Source organism: Urocitellus parryii, chromosome 2 (assembly GCF_045843805.1).
Source record: "Urocitellus parryii isolate mUroPar1 chromosome 2, mUroPar1.hap1, whole genome shotgun sequence".
NCBI lineage: Eukaryota > Metazoa > Chordata > Mammalia > Rodentia > Sciuridae > Urocitellus > Urocitellus parryii.
In genome coordinates, this window is record NC_135532.1 from 9,861,669 (window position 1) to 9,882,471 (window position 20,803).

The window sequence follows — 20,803 nt, forward strand, 5'->3', positions numbered from 1 at the left end:
TATACAAAATATCCAGAATAGATAAATCCACAGCAGAAAGTAGGTTGGTGGTTTCTACTGGTTGGGAGTGACACTATGGGGGAGTGGGTTTTCTAAAAAATGTCCTACAATTAGTGGTGGTCATTTCATAATTCTGTGACTATATTTAAAACAATGAGTTTTGCATTTTAGAAGGCTAAATTTCATGTTATGTCTTAATTTTAAAAAGTAGATTTTAAAAAGAGATAAGGAACAGGAAATTAAACTACTTCTCCTTTCCTCTTTCTTAAACAAAAGTTGTAATACCATCAATTATCAGTTCCTCTGGAAGTACATTTCATGTAAAGTTTGCTATTCCCATATGAAACGTGAATTTGTGTTTCTCGTTTTGACAAAAAAGAACAAACAAACCACTTTTCCTCTAGGTGTTTTTTTCCTTCTGAAATGATGCTGCTCTGGTAGTAAGCACACATCTGAGTCTGTCTTCTAAAACGACAGCACCTGTTCAGGGCTGTTTATACGATTCCTTTTCAAAAGCCAGCCATCTCCCAAAATAAAGGTAGTGGGTTTCACAAATGTCAGTGCACAATTGAATCATCTCATTCAAAAGCTTTAAGTAAATATACAAACTGAACTTAAATAAAAGAGTAACACTGAACAGAATGAAAGGGAACTGAAATTGAGCAGTCCTCAAAGCTACAGAGACTATGGACAGTGTGTGTGTGCATGTGTGTGCAAGCAAGTGCACATGTGTGGGTGGGGCGGTTGGGGGGAGATCTTTCACCATGTCATTCCACTGGTCAGCGGTGGACTGGTTATCAGTTCAGATAACCAACCTTCTCTCATGCAAGTGCTCTTCTGTAAGACTCCCGTGAATGGTATTCCTCTGAAGCACAGAATTAGAAATCAGTGACAAGCCCCAGAGACCACACTCACCCCTTCCAGAGCAGGGCAGCTCAGCGCCTCCCTGACACTTCCTGATGCTCTCCTCAGCAGACAGCAGGCAGGAACGTGGGTGCTCACACTTCTTCCCATACCAGCCTGCTTTGCAGTCACATCTTCCACAGTTACACTGTCCATGACCTTGAGAGCAGGAAAAGAGAGAAAGAGAATGCATGAAGATAATGAAGGCAGAATTCGTTTTTAGTTTTCATTCTAACCGTGAACGTCAAAAATGAGCCAGGATCATCACTGACAATATAAAAACATGACTGCAAAGTCACAATTTTCACAAAATTATTAATGGTTGATTTATACTGATTGATTATGAGGGGGCAGAGAAAAGCAACAACTACAGCTAAGATAAACAGTTCAGAGGGCTGTAACCTGGGCATCTACTGAGTTCCTGATAAATGGGATTCTATTGGTCTGTTGGGACCCAAAAGGAGTGGCTGATGGATTCAGTCATGAGTTCATGTGGAGGGGAGCCGTAGGAAACAGAAAACAAGTTAATTTTGAAGAAGGAATTCGTTTCTTTCTAATGAACCACTCAACTGATCTTTATTTATGAAGATCCCACAGAAAGGCTGGAGAAATTTAGAAAGCCTGAGGCACAGAGTGACAGAGGCAATGAAATCTAGAATTTGGGAGAAGTTGATCTGTTTTACCCCAGTTTTACTGGGGCATAACTGGTAAATAAAAACTGCACATATTTAAAGTGTACCACGTGAGGTTTTGATACACATAGGCACATGGTGAAATAATCACAATCAGGCTAATTAGCATATCTCTCACCTCACACAGTGTGTGTGTGTGTGTGTGTGTGTGTGTGTGTGGTGTGTGTGTAGAACCATTTAAAATCTATTCCCCTCACAAATTTCAAGTACACAATACAGTCTTACTGTGGTCAACATGCCATGCCCTAGTTCTCCAGAACGTGTTCATTTTATAATTTGGGGAGTTTGAATGCTTTGATCAAGAGCTCACCCCTGCTTCTCAGTTAACCACCCTCCTATTCTCTGTTTCTGGAAGTTCCGATTCTTTCAGTTCCCACATGCCTATCAGGGATGCAGTACTTGTCCTTCTGTAACGGGCATATTCAAAGGTCCTCCAGGTTTATCCAGGTTGAGGCAGATGATAGGATTCCATCTTTGCCATTCCATTGTCTATATTTAGCACATTTTCTTCATCCATTCATCTATCAACAGACACTTAGGTTGTTTCTCTATTGTGAAGAATGCTATAATGAGCATGGGAAGGCAGATATTTGAGATAATGATGTTACTTCCTTTGGATACATACCCACCATATATTAGGTCATATGGAAGTTGTATTAAGTTTTGGAGGAACTTCCATGTTTTTCATAATGGTCGTACCAATTTACCATGCCACCAACAATGTGTGTGTGTTCCCTTTTCTCTACATCCTTGCCAACACACATTTTAACTTTTTATATTGGCCATTCTCACAGGTGTGAGGTGATATTTTATAGTGGTTTTGATTGGCATTTCCCTGATGATTAGTGATAGTCTGTACTTTTTTGTGTATTTATTGACCATTTATATATCTTTTTCAGAAAAAAAAGTCTTTTCAAGCTTTCTGATCATTTTTAATTGGGTTATTTGATTTTTTTACTATACAGTTGTATTAATTTTTATATATTTTGATATTAACCCCTTATTGGATCTATGTCTTTCAAATATTTCCTTCCATTCTGTAGGGTGGTTTTTTTTTTTTTTCTTTCCATTTTGCTGACTGCTTCCTTTGGTGTCTCAGAAACTTTTAAATTTGATATGCTCCTACTTATTTATTTTTGCTCTTGTTTGACTGTGTTTTTTGTGTCATATTGAAAAAAAAAGTCACTGTGAAGCCCAGTGTCATGGGGCCTTTCAGCTTTGGGACTTAAGCTTGAGTCTTCGTACCATTTTAGGTCGATTTTTGAGTATGCGGCAAAATCAGGATCTGATTTCATTTTATTACATGTGCATAGCAGTTTCTCCAGTGCCATTTATTAAAGAGCTACCTTTCTTCCTGCTGTGTTTCCTTGATACAATTTTTATTGGTTCTTTTTAGTTATACATGACAGTAGAATCTACTTTGATATATTTATACAAGCATGGAGTGTATCTTGTTCTAATTAGGATCCCAGTCTTGTGGATGTATGTGATGATGGGATTCACTATGGAGTACTCATATATGTACATAGGAAAGTTAGGTCAGATTTATTCCACCTCTTTAGATCATTTTCTTAATTTCTTTTCTGGATATTTTGTTGAAGCAAGACCTGATCTTCTGGAGTATCCACACTTCACCTTCTTCTGCCATTTACTAAGTACCACATGTGTATGAGGCCTTTAGCTAAAACCAGTAGCCCCCATGGAGTTCCCAGTCCTTAAAAAACAGCCTCGTAGATACAAAAGAAGTCAGAAAAAAATATTAAAATTTTGGACACAGTTTGTAAAGAACTGTGATGAACAGTGTATAATACAGCAAAAAACAACTCGTATTATCAATTGAATAGTGGGTCCGGCTCCTGCTTCTGCTAACTACAGAATGGGGCTACTCGTGAGATCTCTCTGAAGTTCAGTTCTAAATTTTTAAACAGAAAAATAATACCTTATCTATCCACATTTATTGAGAAGTACAATGTATATCTTAAAATGCTACATGACAATGAGCTGCTGTTATTTTTATTCATTTGAGCCCACGCATGTTACCAAGTAGAAGAAAGCCTGATCCTTTCTACTGAGCTTTTCTTAACTCCTAATAAACATCCAGATATTCGTCATTGCAGACCAAAACCAAGTAGATTTCTATAATTGTTGCAAAAATGCTTGAAGAATTTGAAGGCAATAGAAATAATGTACTTTTTAAAAGTCAATTGGGGCGATGCCAATGGGTGAGAACCCAGGCTGTTTGTCTTTGGCATCTGATTTAATGTAAATCATGCAGAATGGAAACTGGTCTTCAGTGAAGCCTGGTCCTTTGATCACCATTCTATGAGCTTTCTGGGCTCACCTTCTAGTTTGAAGAAACTGGCAATCCATATCTACAGGAGCTTTTCTTAAGAAAATTCTATAAAATCACAGGTCAAAGTGAGGTAGCATGTTAGAGGTCATTAGATATAAACCTCTCATTGAGTACCATATGCAATTCACTGAAGATTTCTTGAGCACCTACTATGAACAGATTCTATTCAACAAAGGTCTGTCATCAATCCTCTGACTTGGAGTTCATCATTTTAAAGAAATAAAATGTGAGTACTAATAAATACATATGGCATGAATATGATCATTTAGAACTTCCAAGAGAATTTTTCTTTTATATATATATAAAAGATATATATATATATAAAGAGTTCTGTCCCATAGGTTGTTTGGTTCCGTGGCTTTTCACCATTTATCACACCTTAAGAAGTTTCTTTTCTTCTTTCCAATCCTCATGCAATTTAGGACAAACACTGTGATCAGAGATAGACTGAAAATGCATACATAAATAACCGTTTTTAAAATCCAAACCTTTACCATTTACAGTGTAATCAATTTCATTTTTTAATAGAGCCATGACTTTAAAATGCTTGTAAACAAGAGGTTTCATTTCAGGGACAGTTATATGTCTTAGGAAGAGGCTAGACAAAGCATAGAACATATTGCTATTTGCGGAAGACTAGTTGACACTTTAACAGCAAAACTGAAAAGCAGATTGAAGGAGGAAAAATCTTTACTTTTGGAAGTTTAAAATGGCTGTAAAAATCAGAACAAAACGTCTAGCAGAGGAGGGTGCCAGAAGTCTGTAGCTACCCAAGAGGAAGCCACCTGCTGCTGTGGCCCATCTGAATCCATGGCAGGGTATGTGGCTGCAAGAGGCTTCCCAACCCTGGGCAGGTAGAATGACACAGAAGCCTTGGCGGCAAAGGCAGGTGCTGAGCAAGGCCCATGACCAAGGAGCGCGGTCCCAACTGTGGAGCTGGCACACATGTTCGGGAGCAGTCACTTTCTATGTGAGCTCCATTCACAAGTCGACATTTTAAAAAATTGTGGTAGAATAAACCAAATCGTCAAGATGATTAGAAGTTAACACAGTGAGACAGGTGTTCAGAGCTAGAAAGCCATTCAGGGAATGTCAAAGGAAGTCAGGTTAGCTGTGAAGGCCTTAATAGGTTTTAAAGGAAATGCAGATGCCCTATACTTGAAAGAAGAAATCTCTGGGAATTCTTTGCTTTTAAGTCTGGAGATTCCCTTTGCTTTCTTGTCACTCTGTTTCCCCCAGTCAGCTTGCCATTCTCTAAGCCCTTTCTCCTAAGGCCCTCTTATTACTGTACCTCTATTGTCCTATCCCTTTGCCATTTCAGTGCTTTGCTAAAATCCCGGGGGAACAAGGATGCAGCTTATAAGCTCCTAGAGCATTACTTCCTGTGTACTGACTGCCATGTCATCAACTTCATTGAGGATTGTCCCAATAAAAACCCAGGCTGAACTTTCAGTCATTGTCAACTCTAAGCAAAGCTGGGTGGAACACGTATGTGTCCTTACTTATTCTGTGGGTGTGATGAGCCCTTGTTGCCTGATTTCCCACCTCAACCTTGAACCTCAGTCTTTGCTTTAGCTACCCCAATCCTGTGGGTAACACCCCTGCCAACTGATGGCTGGTACACAGCAGGGCTTCATGAGATCAGGTTTCGGCTGTGCTTGGCTGTGGGATGAGACTTTGCTCTGAACAACCAAGTCTCAAGGTGGGAGACTACTGTGAGGTCACCCACTTCGACGTCCTTCACATTTACCATCAGGATTCAGTATCCGCTGAAAAGGACCAAGCTGAGCAGAGGAGGGACACTAAAATAGGAGTGACTTAGGTAAGCCACCCATAAGGAATGAAGTTCCTGAGAGCCAATGAACCAACTGAAGGGATAAAATAAGGGCAGGGGATGTTTTCTGAAGGCTTCATCACTTTGGGATTTTCTAAATCAACTGTCTCAATGAAGATCATGGAAGAAGCAAGTGTATAAGTAATAGAGAGGCCTCTAAAAATCTCATCTACCATAATGAAAAACAGTGTTAACAACAGCATTGCCTGACAAAGACTTATTAAAGACTGACTGATGGGAGTTGAAACACATATATAATTTGGCTGTTTCGGTAATGAAAAATCATATACTACATTTTCCAAAAACTCAGTCATGTGTAATCAAAATAAATTTCAGATTGATAGAAATCCCACTTTAAGTGAAACTGCCCATTTTCTACAAAATCCTTCATGAAACTAAATCAGTGGAGTCAGAAAAGCAATTAGAAATACAAATGATTAATACCGGAGTCTGAAGAAGCTGTTGAACCAGAAATGACTTGGACATACCAGTCATTGCACCCAGATTCTGAAGCAGGTATTGAGCCTTTCAGAGAAGACAGGAAATCGTGACATAGCAATTTATCTTCTGGAATTACTAGTTCCAATTTCAATATAAAAGGTCTTCCAAAGAGAGAGCGGGGAAACATTTGGTAGGAGTAAAATCAGGAAGGTGAAAATGCTTGGTTTTGATAGAGAAGAGTTTAGACATGATAAAATGTATTCAGCATGAAAACCCTTCACATTGCCCTAGCATGTTACATCCGGGGCGTTTATAAACAAATAATCAGAACAGCAAAAAAGAAGAAATTAGCAGATTTTTGTCCTTGATTTAGCTTTGCCACTATCCTCTTTGGGTCTCATCTCAATTTATCTTTCAAATGAACAGAACCAGCCAAAGGAAATTTTACCACATTGATTTGGGATGTAATGCTTCCATGCGTGTTTGTCAAATCTTTGTGATTGTTAAGCCAGGAGGAGTTAATTTCACCACTTCCAACAAGTATTCTTTAAGCTGTGTAGGCAGAGGATCAACAAAATGGAGATGAAAGATAAGAGACTGATTTTGTTTATCCCTGATCACAAACATCAGAATGATTTAAATAAGAGACCCACTTTCCAAGGACCTACATGCATGTGTTCTCTCTCTCTCTCTCTCTCTCTCTCTCTCTCTCTCTCTCTCTCATACACACACACACACACACACACACACACACACACACACACACCAGTGAAAGGGAATCCAGTGCTCAATTTGGCAGGAATTGCTGACTGCCAACGTGGTTACAGGGCTGTAATCTACACTTCCTGGACACTAGGGTTCACAGCATGACCGTCATCAGGTGGCACCCTGGCCTGAGATGACAGCAGCTAGACTTGCTCTCAGGCTACCCTAAGAAGGGTGTTGACAATAAACTGCAGTTTTTATTTATAACTATTATGCTTTTATGATTTTGAAATATCAGCCCAGGACAAATTCAGCTGATTCTACTCTGAACAAACCCTTTCTGCTGCAGAATATTTTTCTTTCTTTTTAAATAATAAAAATAATATAGCCATGAATACATATATAATGTTTACAAGGAAGTGCTTAAAAAAAAAAAAAACATGCTGGCCATCAATAGGGAAAAGCTTCAGGGAATAAATTAGACCTAACTAGTACTTTTGCTATTTTTAAAAATTCTATTCAATGTATTGATTTTCCTGTCAAGACAACACACTCTGAATATACCTAATCATTTCTATCAGTTTCTTTCCTCAGTGCTGTGTTAATCCACAATGATGAATTTCCCCACATAATACACTTCTATCAAATGAATCTATTTTCCAAACTATGCAACCCTAAGCCAAGATTCTTCTCACATACCCATCATTTTTGCAGGCAAGAGAATTTGAGAGATAAAGTTTTAGATCACACTATAGTGTATTTTTCCAATTATAGGATTTGGGGTAATAAACCAGAGCAATAAAGCACCAGCAGAGATTCAGGATTTATTTCAGAATCAGGATGCAAATTGAGCATAACAAACAGAATAGTCAGTCCATCAAGCCATGGCTGGTCACTGCAGTGTGTGTGTGTGTGTGTGTGTGTAAGTCATGATTGCATGCAGGTGAATGGACAAACATACACAAATACCAAGTGGATGACAAATAAGAGGAATGAAAACAAAGGGAAAGAAAAAGGACTAATTAGGGGGCAGGAAGTGTGCTGCATCCTGTCTGACCCCATACCAATGGAGCCCTGGGTATATTCACATCTGCGTGAATTATTAATTAATGAATGGACAGAGTGAGCGTGAATGAAGAAAATGAGAATGTCAATTAAAAGTCTCAACTTAAACTAATCCACCCAGAGATTTCCCTTGGACTTAAATAAAACCAATATTCACAGGACGGCAAGAATGGCAGCTAAAAATAAAACTGCATTTCATCTGGGCCCTATTTCATCCCAGCCTGTGAGAATCACTAGAGAATATTGATGTAGCTGAATTACTTCTGTCTCATAATACAAAGATATTAACATACTCAATAATCAACTGCATGGTACCCGTCCTACCGTGCAACTTAGACTGATAATTAGGAAAATTGTAAAGTCTGGTAACTCTCGAAGCATAATACATAGAATTCTATAGATTTATTAAGAATGAGGAAATACCCCAGAGACTGATACCTCCCCAGATCATCATGATGTCCAGAAAAGCTTAGCTCTATAGGAATTTGGGCATCCAGAGGATAGTTCTCACAAAGTAATTTATTTCCAAAATAAAGTAAAAGAACTTTGTTTCATCACCTGGAGATTAACTACATAATGACTTAGGCTGTACCTGTTTTCAGATGACACTTGATGGCAATGTGAACCTCATCAAGGTATTTAATTTCTCTGGAATGATTTCCTCTTCTGTTAAAATGCAGATAAGAGTGTCTTTCTCCCAGAGTTAGTGCAAAAATACAATGAAATTATTTTGTATGGAGAGCTCTGTAAGAGTCTGACAGTGAGATCTCTGTTAATGTGAGTTTCTGATTTCTTTGATTCCATACCCTAAATCTGGGAGCCACACTCTGGAGGACTGGACACACTTGTCTCACTTCAATCAAAGAAAGATAAGATCACAATTACAGACTGAAGTCTCCTAGTAGCTCAAACTGCAGCTGATGGCCAGACACTTCTCCATCTCTGCCTGTCCACACCCGCGGCACAGAGGCCACATAGAAAAGGATGAAGTCAGCCAGGCACAGTGGCCCATGCCTGTAATCCCAGCAGCTCAGAATGCTGAGGCAGGAGGATCCAGAGTTCAAAGCCAGCCTCAGCAAAAGTGAAGCACAAAGCAACTCAGTGAGACCCTGTCTCAAAATAAAATACAAAATAAGGCTGGGGATGTGGCTCAGTGGTCAGTGCCCTGGGTTCAATCCCGGGAGGGGGTTGGGCGGGTAGGGTGAAGTCTTCTTTCCGGGGCTTTCCTGATCAACCCCACCAGCCATGCAGCCACAAGTGCCCAACTGCCAAACTTCTCCAGGATCCTCACAAGCTAGGAAAGAAAGCAAAATTCAGGGAGAGGAAAACAGAGTGGAAGTGGGAGAAGGGGGAGACGTGAAGTGGGAAATTAGATTCCAGTGAGCCCACCATGGAGACACCTGCTCAACCACAGCAGCTCTGAGCCTGGATAAGGCACAGGAGCAGTTAGCTTACGAAGAGACGCAAGTGTCAACTGAGTGCCATTCCTCATTTTGTCCTCATGGTGACACAGACCAGCTCACAGGACCCTGAAGGTCACTGTAATGAATCTATCAACACCACTTGAAAGTCAGAATCAAGGTTAGGAGTGTTTAAGGGGTGGGGGTGCCAAATCAGCAAATTACAAATGTAACTGTAATATACAGCCTGATTTATTGTTCCCTTTATTTTCTTAATTTAAACTGAAAAAAAATCTACATTTGGCTTGCCAATGATCTTCTATGCTCATGATGTCTGAGCACAAACTTGGTAACTTCCTCTATGGTCCCCACTTTTAGTAAATGGTATACCCAGACAACCACACGAGAAATAGGACATAGCACCTGTCTGCCTAAATCATCACTAGCTCCCCGTCGCCTTTATTATAGAGCCTGGTTCTTCAGCACAGTAAAAAGTTGCCCCCTTGTTATTCCTCACTCACTACCTTTACTTTGACCATCCCTTCCCTTCCTAGTTCATTCTGTTCATTTCAAACCCATTGTAATGCCAGGCACAGCTCACAGCCCTCCATTCCTCCTGCCTAGGATGCCCTTCTCATATTTCATTACTTGCAAACCCACCTTTCAAGGCAAAGCCCCACATGTGTGTGACCCAATAGCATCCAACAATGCAGGAGCCTCGCCTGCATCACCACCTCTGTGAAGAGCCACCTCACCCTAACTAAAATGACAGCAGTCCCTCAATATGTGTTGGGCAGGTAGAAGCCATTCAATAGTTGCTAGCCATTTTATTACTGTTGTGTTGATATGATGATAATGAAGAATACTTATCTATATAATGGATAAGAGGGGTAAAAACAGAAAAATAGTGTTCCAAAAATATTTAGCAAATGCTCTGGAGCAAGGAATCATCGAGGAGGGAAATCCTTCTGCAGTGGTAAGTTTAAGCGGCGGGCTTTCCCGGCCTTTGAGGTTACATAATGGTGATTGCACAGGGCAGCACTTTTATCTCCCTTTGCTGGCAGACTTTCAGATCAGAGCAGCTTTCTATCTATCTCCATGCACCCACCAGTCTGTCGGGCTTAGAAATAAATGAATATGCAGATGCCTCTGCCCTCTGGATCGTCAAACATAACTGGACTGAAAATCTGTAACTGCATTTTTGTTTTTTGCTAAGTGACACTGTTTCAGATAGCTCTGACTGCCTTTTTATTGATGTTATTCAGTTTACCATTAGCTCTTCAGCTGTGTTTTTTTTCTTGGCATTTAGATCATGACATCCATCAAATGAAGGATCATATTGGTTTCTTTTATTGATGGAACCAACAGTCCAGATGTTGCCCAGTCCCTGGCAAATAATATCTGCTCCATTAATATTTATGGTATAAGATTTTTGAATCCATTTATTGATATTCAACTCTAGCCTATATTACAGGATAATGGTGTAAAAATCCTATCAAAGAGTTGGTGCAAAGAAATATCCCCGACACTGTATTATCCTAAGGTTTGTAATATGCTAATGTGGTGTCCTGATAACAACTATCCTGTTCACGAACTTGCTCTCGTGTCCTCAGAGTTGCACTGAGTGGGCATCTGGAGCTCATGGTCCTCTTCAGTAAGGAATAAAGACTAATTTTAAGAAAGCATGTGGGCTTCCATCGTAAGCCTTGGCCAAATGTATGAATTCTACAGAGTTTACCAGGTTACAAGTAGGAGCTCTGCAAATGCCCAGAGCTATAGAAACATTCAATTTCTTCCACAGTGTCTTCAAGAATCGGAATCAATCTGGAAAAGAGTGAACGGCCTTTTTATGTAAAGATAGGAACAAGAGGAGCCCTTACCTGAACAGAAGTCATCGGAATACCGGTCATAGACAGCTCTGCAGTCCCTTTCATCACACTCACAGGTGTCCCCGTGAATGTCTCCCCAGTCCCCGGTTGGATCGACATCGTGGCAAGAACATTCACCACACACGCAAGTCCCTGGGTGGAAAAAGGAATTTTATCCAGGTGCAGTCGAGAAGAACCAGGAAAGAAAGCATCTCCCATGCTGCTGCTCTTTTTTACTTGGAAAATACACACTCAGATAAACATGTTCTAAAATGGAAAATCACCCTCTGAATTTGGTAGCAGAGAGTCCTAATAAATAAACAACAACTGCTATCATCTTTGATCAGATGAGACAGAGGGACTTGTCATTAGCACCATGTTAGTTTCTCTCAAAGAAAATGCCACAACAATTAGCACAAAGTCATCTTTTCTCTCTAGAAGCTTACAGTCTGTTGGCCAAAAAGAAAGCTAGAGAAAGAAAAGAGCCAAGAGCGAGAGCAGGAGCACTGACATTTGTCAACCAGGACACACACGTGTATGAGTTTAGGAGGGAGGGGTCAGCGTGGGCTGGAGCCACTAGGAACGGAAGACCTGGAGGTACAGAGGAGGAGGCATCCCAGGGGACAGAGGAAGGAGAACCTGAGGAGGCTGAAGGAAGCGGGAAGGTGGTGGTGGGCATGGGGGTCACAGCACCCGCAAAGGAAGACTGAGGAGTCAGTTTGCTGGAGGAGGAGTACAGGACATGGAAGATGCTCGGCATCCAAGTGAGACGTGTACCTCAGTCACTAGGATGTGTGCAGATCTTCAGTAGACATCTTTAGGGCAACAGCTCATCCTCTGGGGGCAAATAAAGTTAGATTTCTTTCCCCACATCTCTCCTCTTTATATCAAAATAAGTAGTAATTGAATGAAAGATTTAAATGTACAAAATAAAACCAAAAATATGAAAAAAATCCTTTATTCAAACCCCCAAAGCAGAATTACTAAAATTATAAAAAGAAACAGATTTAACCTCATCAAAATCTGGATTTTGGTTCAGGAACAAAACAACTTACAAAAAAAAAAAAAAAACACTAAAGAAGCTGAAACAAACGTTCATATGTATGCCAAAAATAAGTGCATTCACAAACATATCTCTTAGGAATCAAGACATAAAGCTTAAATATACCTGAAGTAAAACAAGCAAAGTCAAGGAACAACCTAGGAAATATTATAGAGAAGGATGGATGGATCAATGTAAGCAAGGATTACTAAGAGCCAGGCTAGAGCTTTAAAGCAGGGGTGAGCTGGGGTTACTCTGGATGCCTGGCTGTGGAGGCAGAAAGGACTGCCAGAATCCAGGGGTGGTACAGGGTAGGGCAAGGGGCATCTCCCGCTCTAAAGTGCAGGACAGAGCAGCAACTCTGGGTGACACCTTCATGGAATGCACTCTAGATGTGGGGTATTGTCCATTGAACTGTCCACTTCAATCAATACTTCCAACAGAAAGGAAAAGCACACCTCAGGAACATGAAATGTGATTATGCTAGTGACCGGGCATCCAGCAGTGGAGAATGAGTGTGGTAACAATGTGTGTGTCCGGTGGATTACAAAGCCCTCATTAGGAGCAATAATCAGCTTTTTGCTCTATGAATATGGGAAGAGAAGCAAAATATGTTACTCAATGAATAGAATCAAACTATAAATTGGTATGGATAGTATAATTCAATTCTTGTGTCTACTAAGAAGAAAGATAAAAGTAGTCATATTCCTTAGGAGGGTGCCATGGTTTTGATGTGAGGTGTCTGCACAAAAGCTCACACGTGAGACAATGCAAGAGGTTAGGGGTGAAGTGATTGGTTTATGAGAGTCTTAACCCAATCCGTGCATTAATCCCTGATAGGGACTCACTGGCTGGTAACTGTAGGCAGGTAGTGGGTGGCTGAAGGAGGTGGGTCCCTACTCTCCCTGTGCTTCCTGACCATGTCCTGGGCTGCTTTTCTCTGCCACATTCTTTCATCATGACATTCAGCTTCACCTTAGGTTCAAAAGAATGGAGTCAGCCATCTATGGACTGAGAACTCTGAAACTGTGAGCCCCCAGATAAACTTTTCCTCCTCTAAAATCCTTCTTTCTTAATCTTTTGGTCACAGCAGTGAAAAAGCTGACTAAAACAAAGGGCACAGGAGTCACACAAGTGAATTTGAAATTAAAATTTTAATAATAATTTAAATAAATAAGTACCAAAAAAAGTCATGTATCTAAATACAAAAGGATGCTATATCTGGATGTTAAGATGATGTATCATTTTCCTTTTCTCCCTTATCCTCTATCACCTGAATTCTTTTTAAAAAATGGATATGTTCTACTATTATAACAGTCTAGATGATGGAGGACAGGAACCACTGGCCACTAGCTCCTCAGGCCTCGCATGAGACTGAGAGTGCACCAGGTGGACGACCAAGAACATTTCCCATCACCAGGTGGCTGTGCCTGCAAACTGGTGTTGGGCTAAAAATCAACCCAAGGCGAGTGTAACCAGGGGCCAGTGTCTCTCTTGTCCCTAGCGAGGCGGTGATAAGAAAATGTGCCAGAGCAGACAGGAGCGTGCCTTCTGAGAGAAAAGGCCCAACTCAGTGCTCTGCCTTCCAGTCCCCTGAGCCTCCTGAGCTAGGAGCCTCACTCAGGCAGGCTGCAGGCAGTACCATGGAGAAGTGGCCTAGTGGGCATTTCCAAGGGTCATCTGCCACTCAGAGCCCACACAGCTCTGTGGCAGAGCCTGACCCTAACCACAGCCCAGCCCACCTCGCTCCTGCCTCTCCTGGTTCAACATCTGAGCAGTCCCATTCCACAGCAGCACAGCTCAGCCTTCACACACTGACAACATGGGGCCTAAGCACCCTATCAGACCAAAAGGAATTGAGCAGAAAATATGTCCCTGTACATGAAAAGAAGCACAGAGCGAATTAGTATGACATACACCAAGATCTCGTCACATAAAGAGAGGACTCTGTGAGGTTGTGCTCTGAGTTTAGGATTTTTGATTTCCTCTTTCTATTACAGAACTTTGGCACATGGAACTCTTTTCTCAGTTTTTAAAGCTTTCCATGTAAGCATGACCTATTACAACAAAAAATTTGTTGATGAAAATGAAAATAATAGTTTTCTCGTTTTCTAGAATTCTATCATTTTATAGAAGGAAACACAGCCATTATTTATGCCTCAAGATAGGCAATGGTCCAGTGTGGCCCTCTTTTATCTAACTCAAAGGGAAAAATAACAAAGATTTTAAAAACTGTCTAACAAATTTGATTTTACGTCAACTATTAAGTAACTGTAGTTTATATTTTATCAGTGTGAACAAATTTTTTTTTAAATTCCTGCTTAAGATCAAGTTTAAATTTCAAAGGGCTATTTGATGAATAGTTTCAATATCATGTTCCTATTATGGCAGACAGAAGTTAAATTCATCTACATCAATTCTACATTTTAGCCAAGACGTGGATTTACTCATAATTAAGAGGAGAGGGTTTTCTGAATGCTCTCTGGATAATTAGATGCTCATACTGCCGATGGTTCTGTTAGTCAAGAGACATTTAGCAGAAGTATCTACAAGAATTGCCTTTTAGCTGTACTGTGCTATTTCTGGATGCCCGCCAAAGAAATTACTGTCCCTATGTCAACTGTTTGTTCAGTGAAGCTTAAAGAATGACAGCAACTTTCTTATCTTGCTGTTTTCTGCTCAGTAAAGAACAAGAAAGAGGAGATTGTTGGTAAGCACTGATTTACATCGAAGTAAATGACATAAAAGACACGTCCCTCCCACACTGAAGGAAATAGAGAGCCGTGGTAACAATTAAGAGCTCTGTTGGCCTCCCGATGATGTAGTAGCGTTTACGATGACACACCTCTGTTACTGCAGACTCTGCCATCAGGAGCTGTGCATCTTCGCTTGCTTTCCCAGGGGGGGATGTCGCACTGGAATTCGCATTTGTCTCCATGCCAACCAGCCTCGCAGTAACAGTTTCCACAGTAACACTTCCCATGGCCTGTACCCAAAAGAATTTTATACAGTGAGGAAAAAAAGCAACTTTTCAAAGCAGTATTAGCTTTCCACGTCTTCCCGATCATTTTTGCCTTTTAAAATAATATGAACCCCACATTCCTTACTTAAAATAATCAGATTATATAGTTTTCCTTCAAAACATCATGATTACACTTATCCCAGCATAACTATGTGAATAGAGTAAGCTAGTGTGTCTTTTAGCTTGACCTACACAGACAGCAGACCAAACCAAAAAGTATTTCTAAAGAAATGATGTGAATGACTATGAGAATCTATTACTTTGCCATCTCAGATGCATGCATCAAACGCCAATGAATACACACATCCACTCTAAGGGCATTTCTTGAATTAGTTGTTACATTAGTTTATTTGAGATCCACTACTGGGAAAACAATGGCATATATTTACTTAGATAAACATTATTAATGGCTGAACCATTTTGAAGCCAGAAGAAATATTTCATCTTTCCATTCAACTGTGTCGCACGAGCTGTTGTGTTTGACCACATGGAAAAAAGGTTTCCAGCTAAGTCAGCGTTGAGTCCTGATTCAGACCAATAAAGTACTGTGGGCTCTCATTCTCACAATCAAATTCCTACCCTGTGTTAAGGAGGCACAAATGACAGTTGGGGATACCTGTCATCTTGGGTGCAGGGACCACTGGTTCAGCTCCCATCTCTCTATAACCTCTTACCCGCTCACTGTGCTGCTCACCCACCCACAATCCACAATGAACGACTTGGTCATTCCCCCTCCATGTCCAGTCAGCCTCTACGCTTCCCAAAGATACCATTCATCCCCAAATCCCTTCTGGCACCCTCTCTTCTTTGTGGGTATGCCATTCCAGTATGAATGAGCGTTCTTATTCATGTTTTGTTTCTTAGTCTATTCCTTCTATGTTAGAAGAGTTTGCATTTACCTGTCTATGGAAAAAGTTTCTGTTCCTCCAACTTTCTTCTCCTAGAGCCAAAATGACAGAGGACCCGTGGAAAACTGACTGTGGAGCAATTTTTCAACCTCTTCAAAGCATATTTTTCATTCTAACATATGGCATCTCTAGTCAATAACAAAAGCATTAGTAGGGCCTATGAAACTCCCATAAAAAGTGGAAAACACAGAATATTCTAGTCTCCAGTACCACTGGTGTTTACCAAATGGTGTTTAACACTTCCATCTAACAGATGTGCATTCAAGAGACAGAGAAAGAGTGATGAAGAGGAAAAGCACTCCAGGAATACAGAGAAGAAAGGACTTAAGAGTAATGTCGTTTCTTATCTAAATGAGTATGTTGAAGTATCCATAGAAACCTCCTAAACCCATAGACAATGGTCGTTTCTATAACACAATTTGTGATTTAATTTGATCCCTTAAACAAATGCAAAGAATACTAAATGATTTAAGCAGCAATAAAACATAGTGTTTATACATTTTATTTATTAACAGAGATATCTATGTGCATACACAATGAAATTGCACTTATTGCTATATCACAAACCTCAGGAACTTGAGGAGATACTACAAAAAAGCATGATTGAATTCACTTTTCTTCTTATGAATCAAGTTTTACAAAATTCCATCAACTTCTTAGGATTATAGAAATTACTAGCTGTTTAATGTCATGAAATTTTCACATATGGTAATATATATGTATATTATGTGTGTATATACTTAAAATATTTATGTAATATATATATATATTATATATACATATTAAGGATAACCATACTACTAACAAATAATCATAAAGATAATTAATTTACACCCACATTCTTTATATATTTATGAAATTCAGTTCTGAATTAGGGTTCTATTAAGAAATCATGGTGTTAAGGGTGAATAAGAAAACAAAAATTATGTAAAGCTACACCTGTCTGAGATAGAAAAAACTTAAACAGAGGTTCATATAAGTCAAATGAAAACACTGTAACAATACACACTGTGACAACTGATATAAAAGGTAAGCTTCAGGACAACATATATTCTGTGCCATAAACATAACTCTGCATTGTGTAAACTGATAGAGCAAGAAAATCTCTTTATATAGTGCTTCACGGATAGACTATAGAATCATCTTTCAACAGATTGGTTTCATTTGAATGACAACAACATGGAAAGACCTACCATCCTAGACAATGTCACCCGCAGAGGCTCTTTACTAGGTTCTGGTATCTGTGGACAGAAACTTCCCAGAAAATTGCCTAAGCCCCAAAAGTGAAAATGACAAGAAGAGAGAATGAAGTTGAACACTTCCTGTTGTGCTGTTTCAAGTTAAATTTGTGTATTTCCACATGCAGATGGACCAGGCTTTGGTGATGTTTGTTGGGACACCTTGGCCCTGAAACACACACTCCTTTCTTATTTTTTCATCTGTAGTAATTGGAAATCAAATACCAAGATGACAAATCCATAATATTTGTGGGAAGACTCATCTAGCTTTTCTAGTTATTTTGAACTGAACCCTTTAGGGGAATTTCCTGAGAGGCATCTAGATTAGGTCACTGACTTAGAAAAATAAATTGAAGATTTTGTTTTTTTTTTTTTTTGTTGTTGTTGTTGTTTGTTTGTTTGTTTGTTTTTATACCGGTGGGTTGTGCAGCCAGGAGACCAGGAAGAAGGACCGAACAAAGCTAAAGCAAGAATATCTGGAGGAAGCTACCGTGGGAACAAAAGCAATGCAAGGGGACAAAGGGACAGCTTGCCACATGCTGGCCCTGTTGGATCCTGATTCTCCCAGGGAAACACTCTCTGAAACCACCTTTTCCACATACAAGACAAGACTCCATGGACTGCAATCCTGATGGGCGTGAGTGACATACAAGTTTCACAACAGGAGAGAGGGATTTGCCTCTCTGAAGTGATTCTTGCTGCTCTCTGCTTCACTCTTGTGCCAGTCAAGATTGCATGTGAGACATCTGGGCCCAACTTGTGGGTGGAAGGATGGGAGAAGGAGGCTCTTCCCATGAGCTGCAGACTCCCAGGTGTGAGGCTGTGCTGAATGGTCAAGACCATTCTTTTCAGAGTCGGTCAGACAGGAGTCTAAATTCTACCAGGAATGGGGGAATGACTGTGGGTAAACTGTCCAATTTATCCAACGCCCAGTTTCCACATCTGTCCCTGTGGTTAGACGTAACTCTTACTCTAGAGTGATGCTGTGAGATAGGACATTATGAGTTTGAAGCATCTGTTGCAGTCCTAGCACTAGGAAACCTACAAGAATTAGTGTAATAGGAAAACAGCTTGAATAATGATGGTTGTAGAAAAGTTTGTAGAAGAGTTATCTAAGCAGATATGGGGCTGGCTATGGGAGGTAGATAGCCTAGTGAACTGCCATTTACTCAGCAGGACACAAAACTCTGAAGGTTTATGATTTAAAAACAGAATGAAATTAAAATATAAAGTCAAGAGATAGGATTAAAGAGAAGAAGAGCAGCTAAGGTGAAAAGGGGAAAGATGACGTTCCATTTAAACTACTTCAGAGCTCTGCAGAGGTGCGCTACCATAATGATGTGATTCTCCTCCAGGGACAATCAAGTTTCACACTGAAAAAGCACTAGCCACTCCAAGTGCTTTAGGCTAACTCCCTTCTGTATTTCCCAAATAAGCAGGTTCAAATTCAAATAGCACACCGGAGCAGAAACATGTGTGGAGAAAAAAGTATGGTAAAGGTACTTCAATGAATTTCTACAGTTAATATACGTACCTCCACATATCTCTTCTGTCTCATCATCTATGCATTCTCTGTCATCACACTCACAGAATTTACCGTAAACGAGTCCATTTCCATCTGAATCGTCACATTTACACCTGCCACAGTGACATGTACCTAAACCATTAAAACAAAGAAAGATTGTTTATTATGTGCACATAAGTTACAGCTAATAAAGTTCTTGTCTTGTTTCTTTCCGGTGAATACACAATTCAGATCAATTCAGTATTCCAGTTATGCATTTCTGTGGGTACAATGAGGTAGAGAATAAGCTATTCCTTTTTGAGATTGCCCTGGCACAGCATTATATTTTATATTATGCAGCTCTTATTATTGACCTCTAATAGTTTAATGAATAGAATTTGACCTCTTCAGTGCAGAGCTTGTCCCTTCAATTGACACATAAATGAATATCTGCTGATTACACCTGGGTCCGAAGTGAAGTAAAGCAGAAAATTTGAAGTATTGTGAGGAAAGTAACTTTGCTTATCTTTCTCACCAGGATTTATTCAATGCTTTGCATAATGTTTGAGCACGCTATTTACATAATAATATTTTTGGAATTAATTTCTTATCCAATGCATGAATGGAAAGCATATATACCTCTGATAATTTCACATCCTCAGCATGAACTTATACCTTTGCTCTTAATGACAATAAGACCTAGTGGGTTTTCTTAGGCATAGATTCCTGGAGTGTCACAGAATCTCAAAGCAGCTCAGAGTGATAGAAACACTGGAGTCATCTGGTCTACCACAGCCATGTGTGTATGCAATTCTGAAGATCTGATTACATTCCCCAAGAATGATTTCACTGACAGTAATATCGCATTCAGATGGTACCAGAGATAAGATGTCTTCTTAAGAAAAGTGTACTTTAATATATATTCCATGTTTAATTGGGTTCTCACAGCTATAACTATATAAAATTAAGACTTTATCATCCATCAGATTCTACTCTAATCTCTGTAAATCCAACAGTTCAAGTCAGCCATAATCCTTTTCTCAGAGCTAGAAATCAATGTGATAAAATAGAGAAGTGCAAAGTGCTGCAAAAACACATAGCAAGGGGATTTAGCTGAGACCTGGAGGTCAAAGGTAGAGTTCCGCAGGAAGCAGCTGAAAACTGAGAGCTGTTTTAAAAAATTGCTAAGTGAAGTGAGTGGCGAAGAGGCTCAGTTCCAGCAAGAGACAACAGCAAAGGTTCAGGGGCAAAAGAGGATAAAAGGAACAAACTCACAGAACTTTGAGTTTACAAAATGAAGTGAAAAGTATAACAAAAGGGGCAGCGGGTGGAAGTTTTATAGGTCATGCCAAAGAATTCCGACTTTAATCCAATAACAAGAAGTGACAGAAGTGGTCTCAGGAAGGGTTAATGTGACCAGGTATGCATTTATACCAGATGCTCTGGTTGTCACATGGAGAATAAACTGAAATGAGGCAAAAGTGGACATAAGAAAAGAAGTTAAGAGGCAGTTATATGTGTCTGCAGGAGAGAAGGTAGACACCAGGTGGAAAATGGCAGTGAGTTTAGAAAGAAGTAAACATATTTGGGGAAATTTCAGGAGAAAGAACACACAGCATGTGGGGGCTGATTGGGTATGAGAGATGAATGAGGGGGAGGAAACAAAGATGCTATTTGGCTTGAACGACAGGATATTAGCAATTCTGGATGTGGTGCACTGGAAAAGTATGGACTCCAGATTAAGGTAGACGTATATTGAATCCAGGTGTTAATCCTCTCTGGCTATGCATTTTCAAGATCACTTTCATTTCTCTCTCTCAGATTGTAG

The 20,803-nt window shown here is 39.8% G+C and overlaps 1 protein-coding gene across 1 annotated transcript in view; it reads right to left on the reverse strand.

Annotated features, from left to right (window-relative positions):
* Itgbl1 (integrin subunit beta like 1) overlaps positions 1 to 20,803 on the reverse strand; it is a 217,110-nt gene that overhangs the window by 100,648 nt on the left and 95,659 nt on the right. Inside the window, exons 4-7 of the mRNA XM_026399743.2 lie at positions 19,006 to 19,128; positions 15,149 to 15,289; positions 11,274 to 11,414; positions 916 to 1,062 (exon numbers count right to left, since the gene is read on the reverse strand). Coding sequence (XP_026255528.2) covers positions 916 to 1,062; positions 11,274 to 11,414; positions 15,149 to 15,289; positions 19,006 to 19,128 — 552 coding nt within the window. The remainder of the gene's footprint in view (positions 1 to 915; positions 1,063 to 11,273; positions 11,415 to 15,148; positions 15,290 to 19,005; positions 19,129 to 20,803) is intronic.